General features: G+C 37.8%; 1 protein-coding gene across 2 annotated transcripts in view; it reads right to left on the reverse strand.

Annotated features, from left to right (window-relative positions):
• The window catches only part of LOC116721319 (guanine nucleotide binding protein (G protein), alpha activating activity polypeptide, olfactory type), a 76,688-nt gene that overhangs the window by 2,275 nt on the left and 49,075 nt on the right, over positions 1-25,338 (reverse strand). For both annotated transcript variants that reach the window (XM_032564969.1, XM_032564970.1), the window contains exons 6-11: positions 4,938-4,992; positions 4,779-4,852; positions 2,681-2,739; positions 2,419-2,539; positions 1,544-1,674; positions 1,373-1,440 (exon numbers count right to left, since the gene is read on the reverse strand). In XM_032564969.1, coding sequence (XP_032420860.1) covers positions 1,373-1,440; positions 1,544-1,674; positions 2,419-2,539; positions 2,681-2,739; positions 4,779-4,852; positions 4,938-4,992 — 508 coding nt within the window. The remainder of the gene's footprint in view (positions 1-1,372; positions 1,441-1,543; positions 1,675-2,418; positions 2,540-2,680; positions 2,740-4,778; positions 4,853-4,937; positions 4,993-25,338) is intronic.

Genomic DNA, 25,338 nt, shown 5'->3' on the forward strand with positions numbered 1-25,338 from the left:
AGGGTTTCAGAATAAAAGCCCCCATCGCAGGAAAGTGCTGGCCGTTAAAAACGACTGAATCGAGAAGTCGAGGAAATGATGGACAACCCTGACTGTCCTCTTCAGTCAGAGGCCCCTTCATATTCACTGTAATACAGACTGCTACAGGAGATCTTTCCTGCCGACAGTCATCACAGTCTACAGTAACTGAAGAATTTGAAATAATATGAGCTACAACAACATTTAATTTACCTTTGGGATCAATAAAGTATTTTTGAATTTGAATTTAATTTTGGAAAATATGGATTTTTTTTTTCTCTAACCAATCCACTCCTTGTGTTCCTACACTGCAAAATCACAAAATTTTACCAAGTATTTTTGTCTGTTTTCTAGTGCAAATATCTTATTACACTTGAAATGAGACAAAATTAACTTACAAGTAACTTTTCAGCAAGAACTAGAAGCACGTTTTAAGTCAATAATTCTTTCATAATCATGAAAAAGTACTAGTTCCATTGGAAGATTATTTAACTTTTAAAATGGGGAAAATGTCTTATTATAAGTGAAATAATCTGAAAACTTGAAAAATGAGAAGGAAGTGGCTATTTTTTATAAAAAGCCTGAGAATATTCATGTGATAAAAAGGTCTAATCAAAGTTTTCCTTCCAGTCTGAGGTAAGGCCACTTTGCAAAGAAAAATGGGTATAAACTTCCGTCTCTAATTCCAAAATATTTTCCAACTTTGTGTTAGTTTTGTCTTATTTTGCATCACATAAAATCCCAAAAACAAATATTTAACTACACGGTTGTAACAAAACGTGGGAAATATTTGCAAAGCACCGTTAATAGAATATTTCCCAGAAATTAACTGGTTAAAAACACACCTGGAGAGATTTATAATTTTTCTTTCATTTTAACCAACTTCTTCTCTGAAGATTCAATCCCGTTATGACCAAAACAAATCTAGAAATTCTGTTTTTAGATCCCCCGTTGTCTAAATATAGCGACAGTCACCACGAACGCGGGTAATATGAGTCAAGCAGTGACCAAACAAGCATTTTTAGACCAGCGTTAGTCATCATTAAGCTGCAGTCGTCTTATTTTAATATGAAACACGCTGAGACATTGAACAAACCACAAAGGGACAAAATGGAAACCCTGCTTTGGCAAATGCCAAAAATAGAAACGCTCTTTCATAAAGAAATGCCCACTATTCCCACTAAGGTTCTTAGAAAACAATCCAGATAATGATGCTATCCGGGTCTCAAGAGATTAGCCATGGAAACTCTGTCAACATCTACATTATTTAGAGAAAACCTATTTCTGTTGGGTTAACGCACCTGTGGGTCGTTACCCCGACAATCAGGCGATTAAATTCAGCCGTCGTACTTACAAGGAACTCGTCTCGGATGAAGAATTTGGCTCGCGTCACTCTGGGGTCTTCGCCTGGTTCAGGAGTTGCTGAAAGGACAACAGAGTCTCCTTTTAAAAACACAACAGAAAACCAGTGTGGCTAAGTGTTTGTTAGGGTCACGGCGGCGGCGAAGCGAGGCGATCCACTGACCTTCATTTGGTATGGTGTAGCGAGCGTATTCGGGGAAATAGTCCTCAATTTTGGACTTTCCGGCTAATACTTTCTCAGCCAGCATGTCCTGCTTGTTCAGGAATAAAATGACGGATATAGTGCGTAACCATCTGAAAAACAAACAGCAGCAGCTTTTATGTTAAACATGCTTATTTTACTGTTGAACAGCATCCAGGCCTAAGCAATCAATCAATTAAGACAAGATCAATGAGTCCCCCTAGCATGATTTATTGTTTTTCTCTCTTTCTACCAAAAACTGGATGTTAAAAGTCTTCAGTTTGGTGCCTCAGTTTTAGTTCCATTATAATTCAAAGTTTATTGATCTTTGAGAATGTCCCCTTGCATTATTATGCCATTATTACCATTATATCAGTTGAAAATGGTCACAAAATAACAATATCCTCATTTATCGCAATAACTTCTGGGACAATTTATCGTCCGGGTGACAGATCTGGCAGCATGGTGCTGTGGGATGAATTTCTTCAACAGGTTGAGATAAACACAAACCAATCCTTGAAGGCTGTAGCTAAAGCTACATGTGTCTAGATCACAGACATGTGAAGGTTAAACTACTGAGCATATGGAAGGCTCATCCTGCCAAAATTACCAGTAGCTATAGAAATAAATAAATGGCTTGACAAAGTAATGAATGTGGCAAATATTGCATCAAAAGAAAAAGGTGCAAACGTCCTTGATTTACAAAGTGACATAAAGTAATACATATTCATAATTGTTAATAGTATTAATGTAACACTATTACTATTCCTTCAAGTCTGTATTGGCTGGTCTGTAACTCAGACAATGACTGAGTGGTGCTAAGAGTAAGGAGCTGCTTTCTCTGAGTCGGGTCTCACCTGTTATTCCAAATACTGCGGAAAAGGTCCAGTGCTTCCCGTAGCCTGTTGGTGTTGTTGTCTTCCCTTATTACCATGTTGTAGCTGCTGCTGGCCACCACAAAGATGATAGCAGTGACGTCTGGAGGAACAGGACAGACTCAGAGTCAGGACCGCTTCTGCACATTTAATCTCTGTTTTTATTGATATTAGCAACGTTTAACTAACGTTTAATTAATATTTAATTGATGTTTAATTGATATTAAACAGCTGGAGGTCTCACCGTTAAAGCACTGGATCCATTTTCTCCTTTCATCTCTCTGACCGCCGACATCAAACATGCTGTGGGACAGAAACAAACAGCGGGTCAGAGTGAGACAGCGACGCACTCGCTGCTGACATCTAGTGGTTAAAAACGGCTTTGAAACGCAGAACGACCGAAACGACACGATGACGACCGACAGACAGACGGATGTTCAAAAAATATAAAAAATTCTAAATGTTCGGTTCAGTAGGTTAGTTAATGATTCAGGTCATTTCAGATATTGAGTTGAGGTGTTTAGTTCAGTTCAGTTCATATGTTCAGTTCAGTTCAGTTCAGATGTTCAGTCCAGTGATTCAGTTCAGCTGTTCAGTCCAGTTCAGTTCAGTTCAGATCTCCAGTTCAGTGATTAAACTCAGCCCAGTGATTCAGTTCAGTCCAGTGATTCAGTTCAGTTCAAATGTTCAGTCCAGTTCAGATGTACAGTTCAGTTCAGTTCAGATGTTCAGTTCAGTTCAGGTCAGTTCAGTTTAGATCTTCAGTTCAGTGATTCAACTCAGTCCAGTGATTCAGTTCAGATGTTCAGATCAGTTCAGTTCAGATGTTCAGTCCAGTGATTCAGTCCAGTGATTCAGTTCAGATGTTCAGATCAGTTCAGTTCAGATGTTCAGTCCAGTGATTCAGTTCAGTGATTCAGTTCAGTTGTTCAGTTCAGTCCGGTCGTCCTCGGCTGTTTCCTTCTTGTTGTTTTGTTTTTTCTCTCCTTTGAGGCGGCGTTGATGTTGGAGGGAACAAACTTCTGACATTTCAGGCCCTTCGGGAATCATGAGGAAAAGGTAAATATAGCACCGACGCCCAGGAGGGCATTCCGATCCGCCATTATTCTTTAACGGTGATGCCAAAACGGGACGGGGTCAAACGCTTCTAAAAGGAGAAAATTACTGGAAAACGCCTCTGGAGGCTCTGCTTTCGGAGCCGGCTGACGGAGTTCTGCAGAGCGGCTGCATAACACACAACGTCAGAGCGGATGTGGACGTAACAGGAACAATGCGTCCTTTTAGCGGCCGCAAAATATTCTAAAATGTTATAAAAGTGACAAAAATAAGCTGGGAGCACAAAATCATGACAATTTCTAAATGTGCTTCTGGTGGCGTATTATTTCAGCGTTTCTAATCTCTGTCTAGTTTTAGGGCGATGTGTACAACTTTCCATTTTAAGACTTCCATTTTAAGAATAAAGATGTCTACTTCTTTATTTTTACTTGCTAAACAAACAAACCAAATACAATATTTTAATGAAATAAGCAATGCAGACAGATTTCTGTAGTTCTTTGTAGATTTAAAGGCAATTACAGGTTTGTCAGATTAAAAACAAACAAGAAAACAAACAAACAATATCCAAAATTTTTCATCTTTGTCTGGATTTTTGTGTGTTTTTAATGACAGGAACACTTTTGGTTTTTCCAACTTTACTCCAAAGTTTGTTCCAAAGTTTGTACCAAAGTCTGCATTTTAGTAAAAGTCACTGGTTGTTTTTGGTCCATATTATTAATTAATTAAACCCTGCATGAATATTTGTGCCGCACATTACATTTTACGACTTTAACTGTCTTTTTTTTTTTTTACTTTTATTTGCTAAATAAACAACCTAAACATAATATTTTGATGAAATAAGCAAAGCAGACAGATTTCTGTAGTTCTTTGTAGATTTAAAAAGAATTGCAGGTTTCCCAGATTAAAAACAACAACAAAAAACAAATCCTAAATTTTTCATCTTTTTCTGGATTTTTGTGTATTCTTATTAACAGGAACAGTTTGTGGCGTTCCAAAGTCTGCATTTTAGTAAACGTCACTGGTTGTTTTTGGTCCCTACTAATTAATGAAATTAAATGTAAAACCCTACATGAATACTTTGTGCTACATATCACATTTTAAGATTTTAAAATGTTTTTTTGTTTAACAGCATTAGTGAAACTTTCACCAACACAGATTTTAACCACCTGAGCCAGGAAACCAGTTTTTAGATTATTCTTGTTGTTTTGTTTTTTCAAGCCAAGGGCCAGACAAAATTGTTCTGAGGGCCACAAGTGGCCCGAGAGCCACACTTTGGTCCGACTTACTGAAAGTTGACTTTGTCTACTTGGAACCTCGTCTCAAAAATCCCTGAAGTTAACACTCGGCAGCGTAGAAGATCCTGCGCACAGAAATGAAGGATGATTTAAAAATAAAAATAAAAACAACAAGCTGCCTCTTTGGAGCAGATTAGCAGGAGGACTGACCTGGTCTGTGGGCGTGTAGTCGCTCTGTCTTACTGAGTCAATTCTGTCCAAGAAACTGCAAAAAAAAAAAAAAAAGAATAAAGAGAGATTTTTAAACTTTAGATTCACAGAAACAGTAAAATACATGGTTTGTACACTTTATTCAATGGCAAAATTCAAGCATTTTTTAAGCATTTTCAAGGTAAGTTTTCAAAATTTTCCAACATAACACTTGAATGAACTACAAAAAGACAGTTACAATTCACTATTATATGTCATTTATTACTATTGATATTAATAATATCTTGTGTTTCCATTCCACATTCTACATCAGGGACAAAGTGAACTAAAATATAACAAAATGTAATGTTTTGAAAGGTTTCTCTCAAGAAAAAACACTAATTTAACAAAAATTCTACAATTCAATAAAGTTGTGTAAAGTATAAAATATAAAATTCACAGAGCCATTATGAATAATAAACATTCATTACATTGAAACAATCCACACAAATCTTCCTGCTCAAATTTAATGGTTAAACACAAAACAAAAATCTTCTTGCTAATTTTTCTGGCATTTAGGAAATATAAATAATTTTGGTAATAATATCTAACCTAAAAAAAAAAGAAAAGTTAAGTGTGGTTTAACTTCAGATCGTGATAAACTTGTGTTTGTGTGTTTTTATTAATTGTATGAAAGTATCAGGTTTCAACTGTAAACGATGTTTTCCGAATTCAGGCTTTTAATCAAATAGTTTTATTAAACCATTTCACAATTCTGTGCAGTTTGCATATTTCAAGCACTTTACAAACATTTAAAACACCTGCTCAAGGATTTTCAAGGATTTCAAGCACCTGAATGAACCCTGAGAACCGAACAAGAGGAAACAAATGGTCCAGTCCGATCCGGAGGCAGCCGCCATGTCCGACTCCCTGCAGAGGCCCAGGGAGGCCGCTGCTGTTGCAGCTGCGTGCCACTAGAGGGCGGCCGCGCTCAGTCTGGGCTATTTTTGTCTGTCTCTAGCCAGAGTGATTGCATAAGGCGGTTATTGTGGAGGTTAGACAGCTTGCTGCTTCTGCACATGCTCTCTCTGTTGTGAAAGAGACGGCAGCAGCAGCAGCACTGCGGGCGGGCGGGCTCCGAACAACCGGAGCCGGGTTGGGCCTCTGGATGACCCGGATCACCCAGAAATGACTTCCAACAGGGGGCTCCATTACGCTCATAAAAGTATTCACACCTTACATATCGTTTTCACATGTTCTGATTTTTATGTGTTGCACTAAGTTTTTAAACTAGACGTAAAAAGTAGCCATCAGGGCCGGTCCAAACCTTTTCGGGGCCCTAAGCTGACTTTTATTTAGGGTCCCCCCCATACCAACATATCAACACCAGATTCTTTATCATTCCTAAGCTAACTGTTATTAGCATCACTTGTAATTAGCTTGCATCATAGCAGTGATATTATGACCATTTTAACCTCACAGGAGCAACAAACTAGAAAAACTTATTTGGATTTTTAAATGTTCTGTGTTATTTTAACTATTTTAAAGTAACATCAACTGATAAACAATAAACTTACAGTAAACAAGTTTGATGTCTTGTATTTCTCCAAAAGCAGAAATCATCATTTAATATATATATATATATATATATATATATATATATATATATAGTAATGCTACACATATATATATATAGTAATGCTACACATTATTTATAAAATATATATATATTTTATAAATAATGTGTAGCATGAGTCACATAAGAGAAGGAGGCAGGGTCAAATAAGATTATACTTCTACTTAGCTCCTTTATATCATCTCATTTGAGTTGTGAATATTTTTTAAATAAATAAGCTAAACTAAAAAAAGAAAAAAAGTTACGAAAGCTATTTTTTCTTCCCATCAACTCAGAGGAGGTGGAGGATGTTTCAGACAGGAAGCTGCATTCAGCTGACGGCGGTGACTTCCTTCAGCAGCACTGACCCATATGTGGACCAAACCGGGTCATCTTCTCACCATCTTTGATTTTCTAACCAACCCATCTGCAGTTTCAAGATGTCACCAGCCAGACGGCGTGGCTGCAGCACACAGGAAACCCTACGTGCGCGTTCGCACTCCTCTGTAGGTCTCTTCGTTTTCACTTCGGGCGCCTGAAAGCGGCTCACCAACACGCCCAGCGAGGATTAAATAACCGAGAATGAATAGTGCATTATGAGCCATTAGATAACAGCGACGCCGCTCATGTGCTCTGACAGCAACGTTTTCATCACGCCGACTATTTCTGCTGCAGACGAAAGGAGAAGTAGGACTATTTCTGAAAGGGCAACAAAACTTTCTCACACAAACTGCCGCATGACTAAAAGTTGTAAAAAAAAAAAAAAGGAAAAAAGAAAAGATGCAAAAAGGGCAAAAAAAAGACGGCAGCACTTAAAACTAACAGGTTGGGTAATTTACAACTTGCAACAAACATTGAGTTTACATGAAAAGTTTAATATAAAACACTAACTACACAATATTATTATATCTAAAACAGCTTTGGTGATAACAAATATTACTGGACGATAAATTGTCCCAGAAATTATTCCAATAAACGATAATATTGTTGTTTTGCTGTAAAATAAAATAATAATAATAATAATAATAATAGCATAACAATGCAAGTTAGCCCTGTCAAAGATCAACTTTAATTTTGTAAAGAATTTTTAACAGTGAAACTGGAAGATTTTAAATATCCAAGAATAAAAAACAAAATAAAACCCACACATAAGTGAAACCACAAATAAAATGGATTATGAAATTATGAATTAATCAGAATGGAAATTATTGAGGCAATTTTAATGTATTATGTAATTAGTTGCCTATTGCGACCGGCTTACTAAGAATTGTCTTAAACTCAAACTAAAACTTCACTGAACTTCTTTCTAAACTGAATACAAACACGTTGACCCGTCTGATTTTAATTATGAATCATTTCAGTAGCCAGAAAACCTGAGAAAGTCAAACGAAGCAGCTGTTTGAAACACAATCACCATGTGGATAAATGTCTTTATTTTGACGTTTTTAATGATTTGGGAGCAAAAGTCAGATTTTATTGTGTTTTTTCTGCAATCATAACAGTGTACCATTATACACATTCAAGGTAAAATGTATACATATTTGGTTAAATATTATTAAGTTGCATTTTAATCACTGGTTGGATATTTAGCATCTTTTTATGGGAGTTTTGGTGAAGTTAATTTAAATTAGTAGATTTCCTGGAATAGATTCAGCTTTGAAGAATCGTCCACAAACCTTTAATAGATGCTAACTCTAATGTTAGCCTGTTTTATCAAATTAACCTAGTTTTTCTAAACTGATGGTGGCAGCATTTTAGTTCCTTTTGTAGATTTTTCATAATTTATTTGGTGGAAGCTTTGCACTTTTGGGCAATTTTTCCCTCTGGTTTCAGATGGTAATCTAAAACCTTTAGCTAATAATTAGCATCTGTAGAGCTTAAATAATACCTGAACTACAACCCAACCTAATAGAGGGAATAATGGGCGAGCTGGCAGGAAAACTGGCCCACAGCATAATGCTGCCATGCTTGACGGTTTCAAATTCATTCAATCCCCTTTCAGATTTAAATTTAACATTAAGTCATCCAAGAAAATTTGTTTCCGACAGGAAAAGAGGCAGGCAAACGTATGAAAACTATGTAAAACAAGGCTTAATTTAGGATTTCTAATTTAAAAAACAACATATCAAGAAAGATCCGTTTCCCAGTAAACAGCAGATAGAGCAGTGCCCTAAAAGTAATTTCAACTGTGCATTTTTGTAGATTTTCTGCTCATCTTCACTAAGAAAATCAACAGATAATCTCAGACCACTGCTCTGGTGGCTTTGCTTGAAGATAAGTTTGTGTTTCTGAGAGCAAAAATGTTGGAGTCAGTGGAAAGTGCAGTAAAAGAACTTTTAAAAAAGACTAAAATATTAAACAGCACTGTTTTATTAGTTAGCTCTATTAATAAGTCCTATATTAGGTCTGGAGAAATTTATTTTTAAAAACGTTCTGAAACACAAAGTAGTGATTGCTGCTGGTGATTTCACAGATAAACAGCAGATATTCAGACTGTCATTATGCAAGACGGATAAGTGTGAAAAACCTGACCGGCAGATTACAAACATTCAGTTTCTGCTTCAAAACTGAAAAAAAATAAATCAGTCTTAAATTATGTTCAAAATGACGAAAACAAAACCCAAACAGGTGATTTTTTAACTCATTCTTGTGTCACAGACACAATTAATCCAACTGTACTACGTCTGATTACCAGTTAGTACCCATAAGTAGCATTGTACACACAAGCCAACTCCTCCTTCTCAACAAAAATAAAAAAACCCAAACACATTCAGGCTTTAAAAAAAAAAAAACTGCACAAATGTGTTTAGTATTTTTAGTCTTCCTTGCAGAAACATAGCTAGGTTATAATTACAGAGTGCTTTGTGACTGCCATGTGACAGCAGTACTAGATATCCAAATATAATCTCCAAAGAAAAAAAAGAGGAAGAAAACGGGACAAGAGATCCATAAAATGATCAACAAAAAGCAGAATAGTTAGCGTTGGTGAATGTTATTCCTTATCCAAAGGTGCAGCTTTTATTTAGTGACAGTTGGACGACAGCAATAGCCGAGTCCGTCTTTTTTAAGGTTTCTGCCGTTTTCCTCAGTCTCCTCCCAGCTCTGGTTCACCGTTGGCATTCCCAGATCGCTGTGTGATGCGGTCACTTTGTCAAAGCTGTGGTTTGGGGGAGAACAGGCCACCAGCTTTTCCCACTTTGTTTTAATGTGTACAGCACATACACACAGCAAAGTACGCTGTAGTATTTATACCCCTCACACACACAACAACAACGAAGGACGCGCCGCTAAACGAGCTGTTAATTCTCGTCCATCCTATAAATGCTGATGTTTACAGACAGATCTGTTTTGAATTTCAGGTTAGATGTAAAGCTAATGATCGCTCTGTTGTGCTTTACGGTCGCCGACGTTGACTCGGCGCTGCAAAAACACAAAATCTTACCAAGTATTTTTGGTTTACTTTCTATTGCAAATATCTTAGTGCACTTTACCCTTCCAGACCGAACGGATCGGCGACGATCCAGACAAATTTGCAGTACCGTAAATCCGGCAAACTTTGTGCTTTCTGAAAAATTCCAACGGTTTCTGGAAGGGGAGACGTTGCGCTTTCCAGCCAACGTCGAGTTATTACGGTAGCTTCACTCCGCCGTAGCAGGGAGTGAAGTGAATCTGATCAGATACTCTTTTAACAGACGGTGAATTGCAAAAATAAAAAGTTTCAGTTGTTATGGATAAATGGGCAAATATATTTACTCACAGGACATTAAAAGAACTGTGTACAATTAAAAATATCCAGGCGAAGATTTGAAACTTAGATATTGACGGGTTAAAATGAGACAAAAACTAACTTACAAGTAACTTTTCAACAAGGAGCCTGTTTTACGTCAATAATTCCTTAATATTGATGAAGAAGTTCTAGTTCCACAGGCAGATTATTTCACTTATAAAAATGAATTTTTACTTAACTAATCTGCCAGTGGAACTGGAACATTTTCATCATTATTAAAGAATAATTTACTTAAAACAAGCTCCTATATTTTGCTAAAATGTGTCTTGTAAGTTAGTTTTGCTTTATTTCAGACATACAAAGAAATTTGCACTAGAAACTAGACCAAAAACATTCAGTTAAATTTTGTGTTTTTGCATAAGATTTGTGCAAAAAACTGGTTACAAACACTTGCATTGCATCCGAAAAGTCCAAGAATTCACAAACAACAGAAATTTATGATTTTTCACTTTATTTTAACAAACGATTTCTGTAATGATTCAATCTGATTATGACCAAAACAAACCTAGAAATTCTGTTTTTAGACCTGCTGTTGCCTAAATAAAGCGAACGCGGCTAAATAACACGTGAAAAATGCATTCTTATAAGTAAAATTATTTACTTAAAACAAGATGAAAAGTTATAAGTTAGTTTTGTCTTATTTATAGTGTACTAAGATAACTGCACTAGAAATTAGACCAAACACACTTGGTAAGGGTTTATGTTTTTGCAGTGTGTGTTGAGCTCAAACACGCTGCACCGGTCCTGCAGGCCCGTCTCTGTTGCTATGCAGAAGCTCTGTTATGGACAGAATCACTTGACTTGTTCAGTCTGGTCTTTCTGTGTTGTTTGGCTAATCTTTACATAAAACACAGACGTGAGCGTAGCCACACACACACATACACCCCGACATGTTGAGGGCCAGTTGATGCAGGGGCTCTGGGGCCTCAGACCCCGACATGGGGGGGCAGGTCACCTGCTGCTGCCCTTTGAACAGAAACGGGGCGAAGGGTAGGTGGTGCCACTAAAACTACGACTATTAATGGAGTCTAATTCATCAGCTCGCCTATTTATGCTCTAGTGTTTGTTTTATGGAACTTTTAACAACAAGCTCAACAACAACCGTTCCTACTGGCACGTTTTTACAAAACCAAGCTAACCTTCTAATAAAGAAAATTACGTTTTCAAATTCAGTAAGGATGAAAGTTAACCAAACCGACCTAACGATTAGTGAAAATAGAACTGGCTCCTATGCTTAATCGTGAATTAAATCACGATCAATCAATTAATCAAGTTTATTTGTATAGCACATTTTAGCAGGCAGTTCAAGGTGCTTTATATGTTCAAAACACAAAATTGCAAAGTTATAAAGAAAACTCCATACAGTCAATAATTGAACAAACATTGCATTTTGATATGTGCCATCACCAAAATCAATAAACATCAAAATGTTGGTCTATGTTTCATTCACTATGATTCAAAAAAGACTTTAAACAAAGACTAGGTATTTCGGATGTTTTGCAGTTTTCTGGAAGTTTGTTCCAGATCTGTGATGCGTAGAAGCTGAATGCTGTTTCTCCATGATCGAATGATCGTTAACTGGAGAACACAGACTCAAAAAAAGGCCAACTGCTGAGAGAACAACACACTGAGCAGCAATTAAACCAAAATTGAACCAATATATATATTTAGCAAGCGGGCTACAGCGCAGGGCATTCTGGGTAAATACAACCAAAACAGACACGCTAGCATGCATCTAGCAGGAGAAATGGGTCGTGGTTTTTTACTAAAAACAAAAGAGAATCCTAAAATTGCTAAAATCTGATGCTAATCCATGTTTTTTTTTTACATTTTGTGAAGAAGGAAGTTGCGTTCAGTGTCTTCTTCAGAGGTTTTTCTGTCTTTTCCTTCAGTGGTTCTTGGTGTAGCGCCACCACAGGTGAGGAGGGGAGCAGGTTTTTCAAAGGGTTTGTTTGTGAAAGAGAACCACAGCAGATGAAAATGTGATAAATATTGCAATTTTGGATCCAGTCAAAAAGAGTCTACTGGACAAGAAAGGTCCAGTAGACTCTTCATCATCATTCAACAGTAACAGAGAGTCTGCAAAAATGGCCTCCGTTAGAGAGTTTCAAAGTGAAACCAACTGTTGGGGAAAAAAACACAAATGACAAATACAACCCCATCCTGATGATCCTTGAGACTTTTGGAAAACATTCTGTGAATGTTCCTCCTAAAATCAAAAGGCTCTCCTCTGAGAACAAGCCTGCACATGGTGCATAATTGATGGATCAGTAAATCCTGCTCTCTAGCAGAAAAACCATCAAATGTGTCTGAATTAAAACAACTCTGCAAAGAGAGCGGGTCATAACGACGGAGCGATAGATGAGCTTTGAGGTGCTATTACTTTTCTAATAGGATCAGGCAGATCTTTGTCCTTAATAGATATAATTTAAAAACTGTTTCTCTCTGATGTTTAACTCTATTTGATGATCTAAAACACAGAACAGAGGAAACCTGCGAGGCGTTTTCAGGCCACTGAACAGGCAGAGTGGATCTCTGCAGGAAGATTAAACCAAACTGCAAGAATTTGTTTTAAATTTGTGGTCAAATAAAAACCCTCTGAACTGCAGGCTTTGTTAAAGCGCTAAAACGTTCGCACCAACAAACAGCACCCGGCCTCATGTGCTCATCTGATAATTGGGTTGACTTTTTACAAATAGCAGACATTCTTTAATTAGAAGTGCAGAGGATCGGATCAATAGTTTCCATATTTTGAGCCGCTTAGGCCAGCATAATGGATTTTCACTTTAGGGTCCGACTGACTAGTGACAGCGCTGTGGAACTCAGCTGCGCCACGGCACCGAGTTTCACAGCTGGAACGTTTGATTAAAATGTTTTCAGCTCACACGTTTTACCATGTATTTCAGCTGGCACAGCTGCTTTTAAAATAAAAGAATCTAAACACTGATATTTAGATGTCGTTTAGGGATGCACAGATATTATTTGAACTCTAGATTCTGACAATAGACATGTAGAAAGTACGGTAAATATTTAAGAACTTTATTGTTAATATTAACTCCTAATGAGCTGAGTTATTACTCAACTGTACTTTAATAATTTTTAAAGTGCTTTCTGTAAAATTCAGTGTTAAACAGTTTTCAAATCAAAATGTTATATTTTTTCTGATACAAAATCTCCACAGTAGATACCAGTAAACATTAAAAGAACAAATTGTGAAGTTCAGAATGGATGGATGGATGATGGGTGGATGGATGGTCGGATGGATGGATAGATGGATGGATAGATGGTTGGTTGGATGGATGGTCGGATGGATGGATAGATAAAGTGATTTCTGAATGTTAAGTTAACAACAACCCACTTATCTTTTCCGGCAGCCATTATACAGTGATAAAACCAGCTGACTAAATGTGCTGGAGTTCCGCTTGGGTTGCTAGGTGACGGGCTGGGCTCAGGTTGCTAGGTGTCTGGATGTTTTTTTCCAAGTGCTTTGGGTGTTTTTAGAAGCAATCGAGACCCAAATGGAGGAACAAAAACGGGCAAAATATGAATTTTGCATATTAGATCCCCTTTATTTTTTCACCGCACCTAGAAATTACTATCATACTTTTCCAGGCTGCAAAGGGACTTTGAAAATAGTATATATCGTATCCACAGATGTAATCCAAAATGTTCCTCTTCGTTAACTAGAAAGGACCCGGGACCCAGCAGAACCACTGATCTACTCATTGCATAACCCAGAGCGACACGGTGAAACATCCTGGTCACCTGGTGGAAAGATTTGCGCCTCGGGGTTCAGCTCATCCATCCAAACAAGAAACGCTACGCAGATTGGGAGATGGATCTGGAACCAGGCGGATCCATCAAGCGGGTCTCAGTGGGTACTTCCTAAATATAGGAGTGGGGGACGGAGATGCTCCTGAAAGTCAAACCGAATTTTGTGTAAACAGAAGTGCCTGCTTTATCTCAGCGGCGGTCGATTGGCCTTCCAGGACCCCATCAAATCACGGGCCTGAAGGGTGTTGTATATAAAAATGTAAAATACACAGTAATGTCCTCTCGCGTCTGCTTAGTGTCTACGTGCGCCGTTACGCCGCGCGTGTTGGAAACAGAATCGCTCGCCAGTCCACATGCGGTTCTTCCTCTCTGTGAAATTGACAGACGGCTTTCTCTAATTAATACAGAAGAGCAAACGTCGATACGTGAATGATACCAAAAATAGAAAACGGAGTAAAAATAATCCAACCGGAGGCACTGGGCAGATTTTAGTCCTTCTCATGAGAAATAACAGCCGCCTCAAGGCATGAGCGCATTAATCGGACCCCCACAACAGTTTAATGTTTTTTCACAACAGTTTATTTTTATGCAAAAAGATGATGAGAATGTCAATAGCTTGCACATTTTACTAATTTCTTTCAAAATTTTAAAAACAGGATATAAAACTTACTTGTTTACTGTAAATTCATTATTATGTCAAACAGTTAATATGCCACCCAGTATGGACTTAAAAATGTATTGCAATATTTTGAAGTACTATTGCGATAAAGATTGTAAGAAAAATTACTTATTACTTATATTTTAGAATTTATCACAAACATAAATATTGGTCTTAAAAACATTCTTCTGGATTTATGTCACTAAACTGCACATAGTAAAGACATTTAATAATATTTTCAAATTTACTAATATTTACTGATGTGGAACAAACAGTGGAGAAAACAGAAAAATAAAACATTTCCTGTAATACTTTCAGTTTTGATTTTTTCACTTTCCATCAATAATTGAAAATTATAACAATAAATCAAAATTCTCATAAGAAATTTTTCACGATAAACTGTACCATAAATGCCCAATCTCACACTCTTCATTTCAAAATGCTAATTTAATACAACTTTTTTGTCAGTTACAGTTTATTTATTATTTATTCTACATTTGCTTTGATACTCTAATTCCACTGAATGAACAAATTAGAGTTGTTTTTACACGTTTGATCGAGGTTGTTATGTAAGTGAGCTGTACTGGTGCAGTTATCAAATAAATTTGTAATTCAGTATAGTTATGTCTGTGTTTAACAGAAGAAATGTTTTAAATCAATTCAGTGATGTTTTTCTGTATCGGCTGATACCAGTCCTCAGATATCAATATTGGAAGCGGATCGGTGCGTCTCTGAATAACACCGGCATGACGTAAGCCGAGTACAAATGACAGTAATGACAGTAGGTATATTTAGGCTTGTTGCAATAAGCAATAAATCAATTAATTGCATAATAAATCAAAATGAGTTCAGTAATTTTCATTTGCATAATTTAGCGTTTTTCGCTCTTTTATATCTTTCTACCAAAAACTGGATGATAAAAGTTTTCAGTTTGAAACTTTGGTCTCAACAGGACCTTTTTTAAGGACAATTTTATTTACTGAGACTTCATAATTCATTTTATTTGTTGTTTCTGTTGTTTTATTTTGAATATTTTAAATGTCTTCCAGTAAAAGTGTTAATATTCAATAGAATTTAAAGTCTATTGAGCTGTGAGAATGTGTTCTTGCATTATTATGCCATTATTACCATTATATTACTTGAAAATGATCTGAACAGCGAGATTTTTCTCAAGATTGTGGAAACATTGGCGTCATCATTTATTTGTGGCTCAGTGACTGTCATGTTTCTTTTTGTTTTTTTTCTTTTCTCTTTGTTTTACTATGGACCTCTTTTGTGTCTGAAATAAAGATTGATTGATTGATTGATTGAAAACAATATTATCGTTTATCGCAATAACGTCTATGATAATTTATCGTCATTGTGACAGGCTTTGGTATGTTGCCCACATCTTGCAGCCTATTAATGATGCAGCACTTGGGGTTGGCATGTTGGTAAGTGGGGGGCCCCAAATTAAAATATGCGTAGGGCCCCAGAAGGGTTTGGGCCGGCCCTGGATGTAGGTCAAATTAGTCGTCGCACTTTGAAGCAAACCGGGGTTGTCCTCTCCTCTCCTCCTCCAATCAAAAATCAATAACCCGGCGACTGATGTTAAACGGGATGAATAAGTATTCACACCAGAGGGAACATATTTTCAACAGGCAGGCCTGTTGTGCAGTTGTCCTGCTCGGCCTGTCGGGGGCATCCCTGCGCTCCTTTCCTCCACGCTGACCCTACCTGGTTTCAGCAGCTTGGTTCCCATGGCAACCGCTGTCGGTCCACAACACCCCCCCCCCCCCCCCCTGCCTCCTGCCTCCGCTCCGTCTCTCCCTGGGCCCGGCCGTATCCCTCCATTTCCAGACTCTCCCATACATCAGCACCAAGGCGGTTCCTTTTCAACTTTGCTTTATTAAATTATTGTCTGTTTAGTATTTTATTGAAGAGATAAAAGCAATAGATTTTGGTCATTACTGAAAATGTTTGGACACCACTGGTTTATATCTGTGTCTTCATGTGTTAGAGTGGTCCAGTCAAAGTAAAATCCTAAAAAAAGGTTGAAATGTATGTTTAGAGGCCCCCTTCTAGGGCAAAAATAGCTTGAAATATTTTGCAAAGAACAATGGGAACCTTCAAAGCTGGTAGGATGCCACATGGTTCATATGTTTCATTAAAAGAAAAAAGAAACTGAAAGCAAATTTTAATTTTCCTTCCACCTGACAAAGCTGTGTCTTGGTCTGCTGGAGATTAAATTTTATCATGATATTTTGCGGTGCTATTGTGATAACAATAAAGGTGACGATAAGAACTATTTATTATTTTAGGTAACTGTGACTGTACGAAGGAACATTAAAACTCCACAAACACAAGTAGTTTAAAATAAAAATCCCTCCGATCTGCAAAACTCAGATGAGGAAGTGTGTAAACTGCACACATATTTTAAAATTTATTGATACTTTAATTGAAAAATGTGGAGAAAATAGAAATTTGTATAGTTTTAGGAGGCTTTAAATATCATTAATTGGAATGTATTTTGAAATAAGAAGAAGTTTATCAGGATAAACAATAAAATGTTTGACAAAATGCACAAATTCATCTTTTTTGAAAATCGAGTCCACAGCGCTGCTTTATAAAACATCCAGCCTTCATTTAACCTGTTGCAGCTTTCAGCAAATCAGTTCTAGTTAAGGTCGGTAATAGATAAACTGGAGCTAGCCGCCGAATGTTTACTCAACTTATCCTCGAAGCTAACTCGGTCGGCCCAGCCAGATGAGACAATCCTGCAGCACAAACTGTCAACAAACCCCACTGACAAGAATATAAGGTTTCTAAAAATAGCCCCGTGTCCCCCTCTGACCACATTCCTCAGGAGGTGAAAGTTGAAGCTTGTTTGACTAGTAGCCGAGGCGGGGGAGACGTTTCTGCCTGGGTGTGGCTGGACAACGCCACCCTGGGGCCTCACTGCAAGGCTGGGAAGCCTTCAGGACCCCACTGAGCATGCCCAGAGGGGTCAGATGCAACAAGGAGCCAATGTCATGATTAGACAGCAAAACCTCTGCTTGCACGTCCAAACGCTGCCTTTGGTGGAGCTTGCGTGTGTGCAGGGTAGGGGGAGACAGAGCGCCTTTCGCAGAGTGACTGCTTTCACGTCCGGGCGCCAAAACGTGAGAAAGAAAGCAGCGGCAGCGGCGGTGGCAGGACGACGAAACCAGCGCACAGAGGCACTCTGTGTCTCACCTTCTGCCGCTGACCTTCCCTTTTGTTTACAGCGCATTGCCGGGATACTCCCTTTGATTCGGCTGCGCACACGTGACCTCAGCCAGTTTCTGCTCTGCAGTGCTGCTGCTAAAAATAGCCTCAGCTTGCCCTGGCTCCACAGCTAGTTTACATAAGCTCTAAGGGGGGGAGAGAAGAGAGCGACAGAGAGGGGGGTTAGCGAGGAGGAGGAGGAGGAGGAGGAGGAGGAGGAGGAGGGGAGTCTCGGTGAAGAGAGAGAGCAGTAGAGGAAGGAGGGGAGGAGACATGAGGAGGGGTGCATGGTCGACCATTCCACAGTCTCTGAGCAGGGGAGCTGCAGCGTCACCGCTGTCCTCCGCAGACTGCCTGTACACTCCTGGACAACAGGAGGTTGAGGTATATATACACGTCTGATGCGTGTGTGCGTGTGTCGGGGTGTGTGTGCGTGTTGTCAGAGCACAGTAAAACACTCAGAGACATCCGCCATTCACCAGCCCTGCTCTTTGTCTGGTCCTTAAAATGGACGCACATTTTAACCCAAAAATAAAGACGTGTATTTTTAGCTCCACTCCTTTAAGTGGAACAGAAACTCTCTCTCTCTTTTTTTTTTTTTTTACCTCCAACCAACCCGACTCGTAGCAAACAAAAGCAGGCAAATTCATGCCGTTTGCACACGTTCACCAAAACGGCTCTCTGAGAGAAGACAGAAAAAAAGGTTGATTGAGATCGCTTTAAGACAGACGAGTGCTGATGCTTTTGTCTTTTTAGGACACAAAATGGTGCAAGTTACGAGAATATAAACTATGTTTTGTGAAATTGTAAATTTAAATATATTTGTAGTCAGTAAGAAATTCTCATTTTCAAGAAAATGATTCCTCTTGCTGCTCAAGTAACATTTAGGGCTGCAGCTAACGATTATTTGCTAGCAATTAATCAGGTAAAACAATAACACGTTCTCCAGATTTCTCATTTAACCGCTTAAGCCTCATTTATACAATATTCGAAATGCATTAAAAGATGCAAATAAACAATTAAATTCCTTTTTTAATTAAGAAAATATACATTTTATTATCTAAAAAGGCAATAAAAAGAGCGTAGCATTTCAATAATCGATTCATCACAATTAATCGCTTCAGCCCTAGTAACGTTTAATACTTACTAGTAACTGGTACAATGTAATGTCCTGGTAGATTACATTGATGAGGCGACACGGACAGATTTACCAGAAAACAAAAAATACGAGAAAACCCCCCCAAAACAGACAATCAAACAAAAAAACTAAAACAGCAACACCTCATCTTTCAAATATATTTCCAAAATGCAAATTTGCCTTTAAAAGTGAGGAAAAAGTGGGATTAAATTCTATTAGTGAGCGGAAAAGCGGTGCACAGCAACAGGTGGGGGAGGGCCAGCAGTGCATGCTGCAGAAAACTTTTTAAAATCTTAGCAGTTGTGAAACCAAAACCTTTTGGTACATCTTCAACATTTATTTCCAACCAGAGCTGTAATAATTTACTGTGAAAACGATAAATCAAAATTCTTATTATGATAAGAAATTTATCACAATACATGATAATACAATAAATGCCATGAGATATTTAGTGGACCATTGTGTCCCATGCATTAACAATAAAATGTTTGGACCAACTTGACAAAACACCTGATACTAAACTTAGAAATTCAGTTTTTTAGAGAAAACAAATCACTCACAGTTTTCAACAATTATATCACAACCGCATGTTTTCATAATACAGGAAAATAATGTTCAGTGAATCCTGAACTTTTCATCTTTCATTAGGTGAGAGACGAGTAGAGGTTACAGAACCCCCATTATTTTGGTTTACTATAATCTGTAAGAGTTGTCTGGTCCAAGCAGGGATCAGATTGGAAAAACGGTTTCATATAACGCTTTCAGACAATACTATACAATTAAATTAGATTAGGTGTTAAATTGGAACATTTTTCTAAATATTTGTCTCCATTTTCATTGAAAGAAATTGTATTACCAAAGGAAATAAACAAATACAAGCTGCAAGTTGAACAGGAGCCTGCTTTACCAAGCCAAACTGACCAGTTTATAGTTTCACATCCAGCTCGCGGTTGATTAAGTTATAAATTATAAGATCTATACAATAAACATTCAAATTCTCCAAGAGACGAAACATGGATACTAGAAATGTTTCTGCATCTGAATATCCAAGCAGAGGTTCTACATTTTTAATTTTATGAGAAAAATAATGTTTTATAAATCAGGGTTTCTGCAGGTTTCACCAAATCAAGACTTTTCAAGACCATTAGAAATGGGGTATAAGACCTTTATCATGACAGAAATGTACAAAAAAGAATAAATCACAAATAAATAAACTGTATGGGTTGGCAGAAAAGGTGGCTAAGACAAAGATCGTCCAGCCAACTGGTGATAAATTTGCCCTAAATAATAGTGGATGTAAAAAAGCTAGCTAGCTAGGGTATATTAGCAGTAGCATTTACAGAACGCAGTGAGAGTATCTGCGTGTGACAGTAAAGTCTGCAAAAAAAAGAAAACTAACTAGAATATATGAGATTAAATATACCAGCCACAACAAAACTTAAGTCCTTTTATTAATGTATTTAAGACAAACCTGTTTTTCCCAATAAATTCACATCATTTTAAGGCGTTAATTTTAGATACATTAAAAATGTAACACTTTTTAAGGATGAACAGACACCATGTATGTCAAAAGACTTTCCAGTAAACAATTACTAATATTTCTTCATGAGTTGCTTCAGCTCTAGCATGTTGACGCTGCAGAAGAAAGAAGATTAAAACCATTTTCTGCTCGTTGAAACGTTTTCACTAAAGATGCACCGATCAGTCCTTTCCAGGCCGATTATCTCAGCAAATCTTGCAAAACGACTAAATTGGAGAAGCTAAACTCAAACTGTTCAGCATCAGGCAAAATAAAAAGATGCTAAACTACAAAGAGAGCAGAAAGTCAGTCTAAGACAAACATTTGAGTCTCTACTTTTATTAGATGAAGTTTAATTTTCATGTAATTTTAATGATTTTTGAGAAACTCATGAGCGCTAAGCTTTATATTGACCTCAAAGCAGCTGCTTCTTTGTGGAGTTTTCTGTTCAGCTTGACAATGACATGGAAACATGGCTATTAAAAGTAAGCAGAGGCTGTCTGAGCCTCTGGTCTTTAGAAACAAAATAAAAACACACTGGCAGCACAACGAGTCTTGTGACATGTAGCATGCAATGCGGGGCAGCTTTAGGCTCTTATAGCCGCTCTCCTGAGCAGGCGGAGAGATTTTCATGTGCGATATCTACGACAGGCTTCAGATCTCCACCTAACGCACTTAGGAACGGTTCGCAGGTGGAGGAACGGTTCGCAGGTGGAGGAACGCCTCGCAGGTGGAGGAACGCCTCGCAGGTGGAGGAACGCCTCGCAGGTGGAGGAACGCCTCGCGTTGGGAACAAAGCAGATGCTGAGTGATCCTCGGGTTGGAAAGAGTTAACAAACACAAACACACACATTTGTCTGTTCGGAGAAGACATGACATGTGCTCTCTTGTGCTCTGTAACATCTTCTCTATCGCTTTCTGGCCTCCAGAGAGAAACGACCAGAGACACCAAGAGGGCCGGTGAAACCAGAGTCCCACGGGGGGAAACAACGACCTCCAGGACAGCAGCAGCAGCGAGTCCCACTGAGCTTCCACTGCTCACATCAAAAACCGCTCCGCTTTACTCAGAAATCATGTAACAAAACACCCACACACACACACAGAGTTGTCTTTGATTATTCTGCAGTCAGCTGACAGGAGGGTCATCTGATTAAAACAAGTGACACCAATGTTTCTGTTAATCTGGATTAAGGCCTTTTATGAATCCTTTTAGGAGGAACGGATCGGGTTTTCATTATTGGCTACAATTAAGTTGTGAATGTGTCAATAGAGTTTATTATCCCATTAGATAAAATAAATATGTATTAAATATTTTTGTTTTATTTTATTTTACCCATTGTAAAGCACCGTGGTCAAACTAGTTGTTTCTGTAAAAGGCTAAACAGATAAAAGTATCATTATTTTATTTTTTTGTTCAATTGGCCATAACACTACTGTTGCTACTATTACTAATAATTATTCTTATTAATTTTTTTTACCATTAGTATTACAGTTATTACAATATTATAATTTGTAGAAGTAATTTACATATTTACTTATATTACTAAATATAACAAATTTAATAATAATATTGATATTGCTATTATTTGTAATAGCAATTTAAACATTTAATTTCATTATTGTTAGTAGTAGTAATATAGATATTTATTTCTATTTTTATTATTATTTACTATTATTATAATCACTATTATTATTTAGAAGCACTTTACACATTTAGTTAAATTATTATTTATTATTATTTATGTACTTTCTATTTGTGAGATCTGAAACTAAAACAATAGCTTTTAGTTGCCACCTACAACTTTGCTCAGCAATCCTTTAAGGACAAAAATGTTCAACTCTTTCTTTAAAGGTTTGTTTTAAAATCATCTTGATTCTTATTCTAATTCTTTCATATTCAACTACTTGCTTGTTGCATTTTGTTTTACATACGTATAAAAAAACCTGAATATTCTTCTAGTTTCCCAAATCTTAAACAAAATTGTGGATTTTTGCTATCTTATGACCAAAATTAACCTGGAAACATTTTGCCTTGTAAAAAAATGTTAAGATAAATCAAATTAAAGAAATAAATTCAAATACAAGTGAAGCCATCAGGATCACTTGAAAAATGTTTTTTGTTGGTGACAAACCAGCGGCGGTGACATCCAGTGGGTGTGTAAATATGGCTCTCATGTTCTCCTCCATGAACAGAAGCAGCAGTTTGCGAAGCGTAGCCTCTCTGTTTCTGCGGAGCGCTCCGAGGGCCGGGAACGGCCGACAATGGCCGCCATTCTTAGCACTTTACTGTTCAAGACGACTGTGTCAGCGGCCCCCAGGCTGGTGATGGGGTCCCGTGACCAGCACAAAACCCCGGCCGAGGCCGAGAACTACAGCCAGCTCCAGGTACGTTTGTGCATCTGTCGGCGGTCCGTCTCAAACCTGGGCCAAGTTCACAGCGACGCGCTAATCCACCGGGCCTGGAGTCAGAGGACCGGAGGCGACACGCCGGCCGTTGGTTCATTATAAACTCACACCAGATGTGTCCTTTGAACCGGCAACATTGCTACATGACAGAATGATAAATACTTTTAAGGAATGTTGTGGAGGTTACAGTGGAAGATCCTGATTATTGGCTTACAGATTTGTGAAATAACTGATCGACCTTTGAGGCCTAATCGTAATTTTGGTCATAATGACAAAGAGAAATCGTCCATAGACCAGAGCTGACACATAATCAGAGTTAGGTAGTAATTAGTTACATTTACTCTGTTACTTTTCTGAAAAAATAAAAAATAAATTAGGAGTATTTTTACTACACTGTTCTTTTTACTTTCACTTGAGTAATTTTATTATGTAGTATTTCTGCTCTTACTTGAGTAAAATGTCTGGATTTTCTATCCATTGAATGAAAGACAAACATGTTTTAACCAAAAATTCACCAGACACACACCTGCAGAAACTTGTTAAAGTTTCATAAGTTTTTTATTAAAAGAAACTGATTCGGACAAATTTTATTTTGCCTGATTTTGTTATTTTTGTTACTTATAAGAATGATTGTCATTTACGTCCTTAAAATACCAACATTTCCACTTAACTTTATATTTTGGTTCGTCTGAGTGTGAAATTTTTAAATATTATATGATTGATTATTTGATCAGTTACTCAGTACTTTAGTAGACTTTTTACCAGTTATTTTTTTACTCTTTTTTTACGGCTACTTTTTACTTTTATTTAAGTAAAAATATGTTGAAGTACTCTTTCTTGAGTACAACTTTTGGGTACCCTGACCACTTCTGCACATAATTAACAATTTATCCACTTACTACTAAGTGTTGATTATTGGTTTATTCGATTAAAATTAGTTCCAATTGATTAATCAAATCAGTTAATCCTTCTGCTGGTGTTGTAGTTTGGCCATCATCCAGAAGAGGGCGACGCTGGTCACCCATAAGTGAAGCCAGTTGACACAGAAATAAAGATGGTGGGAAAATCCCAAACCAAGAAAGAGAAACTGTCAAAATGAAATCACATGAGGGATGCAAAATATATTTGATAAATAAGTTTGTTTGGGGTTTTTTTCATTTCAAAAGTTAAAATACCTGAACTAAAACCTTACATCCCTGAAGAGTTGAAAAGGAAACTTTATGGATTCAGAGCAGAGACAGAAGGAAGAAGTTCAAACCATCTCTTCCATCGATCATAATGGGCGAGGTTTAAGCCTCCTACTCCAACGTCTCTCTACCTGGCTTTCTGACCATACGGCCAGACAGATTTAAAGAGGAGCAGCAAAAGCAAATGAAGTGGAATAGCAGTGCTTGCCAACAACAGATAGAGTCAGCCAAGACATGTTACTGTGGAATATCGTCTCTATGTAGTCAGCATGACATAACCGTCATGAGACCGCCATCCAGCTACAGTCTTCAGTCAGAGGCCTTTTCAGGCTCGTTGTAACACTGACTGCTACATGAGATCCTTGCTGCCAAGGGCATCAACATCTAATATGACTCTGAAAGTACGTTGCTAGTGTGAGTTATGACAACATTTAATTTCCCTTTCGCGTAATGAAGTGTTTTTGCAAAAATAAAAAACGTTAGCCATTACTTTAACTATAATATTTTACATTTTTAACAGCAGTTTGATTCATTGTAGTTTTTTCTCAGGTTAAACATTTTACACAACTTGTGTTAGCCAGTGTTCCTGAGGTTTGAGTAGTAAAGCCGCCGGGCGGTGGCACCGGAGCGGCCCTCTTTCTGTCCTCGCTGCGCCGCCGTAGCGCACCAACACGGCACCTGTTTCACAAACACATGTACATGCAGGAGCTTCCCGGGACCAGGCTCAGGGGAGGTCAGATTCGCGTGTTTGATTTTGCCGTTGACACATCCAAGGCACTGCAATGGAACTGGCCCGCCGCAGCTGAAAATAGCTCATAATCAATCAGCTGGCAGACACATATCTGTGCTCTTAAAACGTATAAATGTGCAACGCAGAGGAGCGGATCAATGGGTGACAGGATTCCGAAAGCGTCGATACAGACATGCTCTTTGGCATAACAAGCTCTCGCCATCGGCCTGTACTTTATTTCCTGTGCCTGTGTCTGATGGGCCGGCCAGCATTAGGCCTACTGGAAAAAATATCTGCAGTGAGTGGAGCAAGGTCTGTGAAGGACAACGGCAGAGGTGGAACGTCTGCTTTTATATAAAATCTAAAACAGGACGCGCATCCAG

Source organism: Xiphophorus hellerii, chromosome 6, assembly GCF_003331165.1.
Source record: "Xiphophorus hellerii strain 12219 chromosome 6, Xiphophorus_hellerii-4.1, whole genome shotgun sequence".
Lineage (NCBI taxonomy): Eukaryota > Metazoa > Chordata > Actinopteri > Cyprinodontiformes > Poeciliidae > Xiphophorus > Xiphophorus hellerii.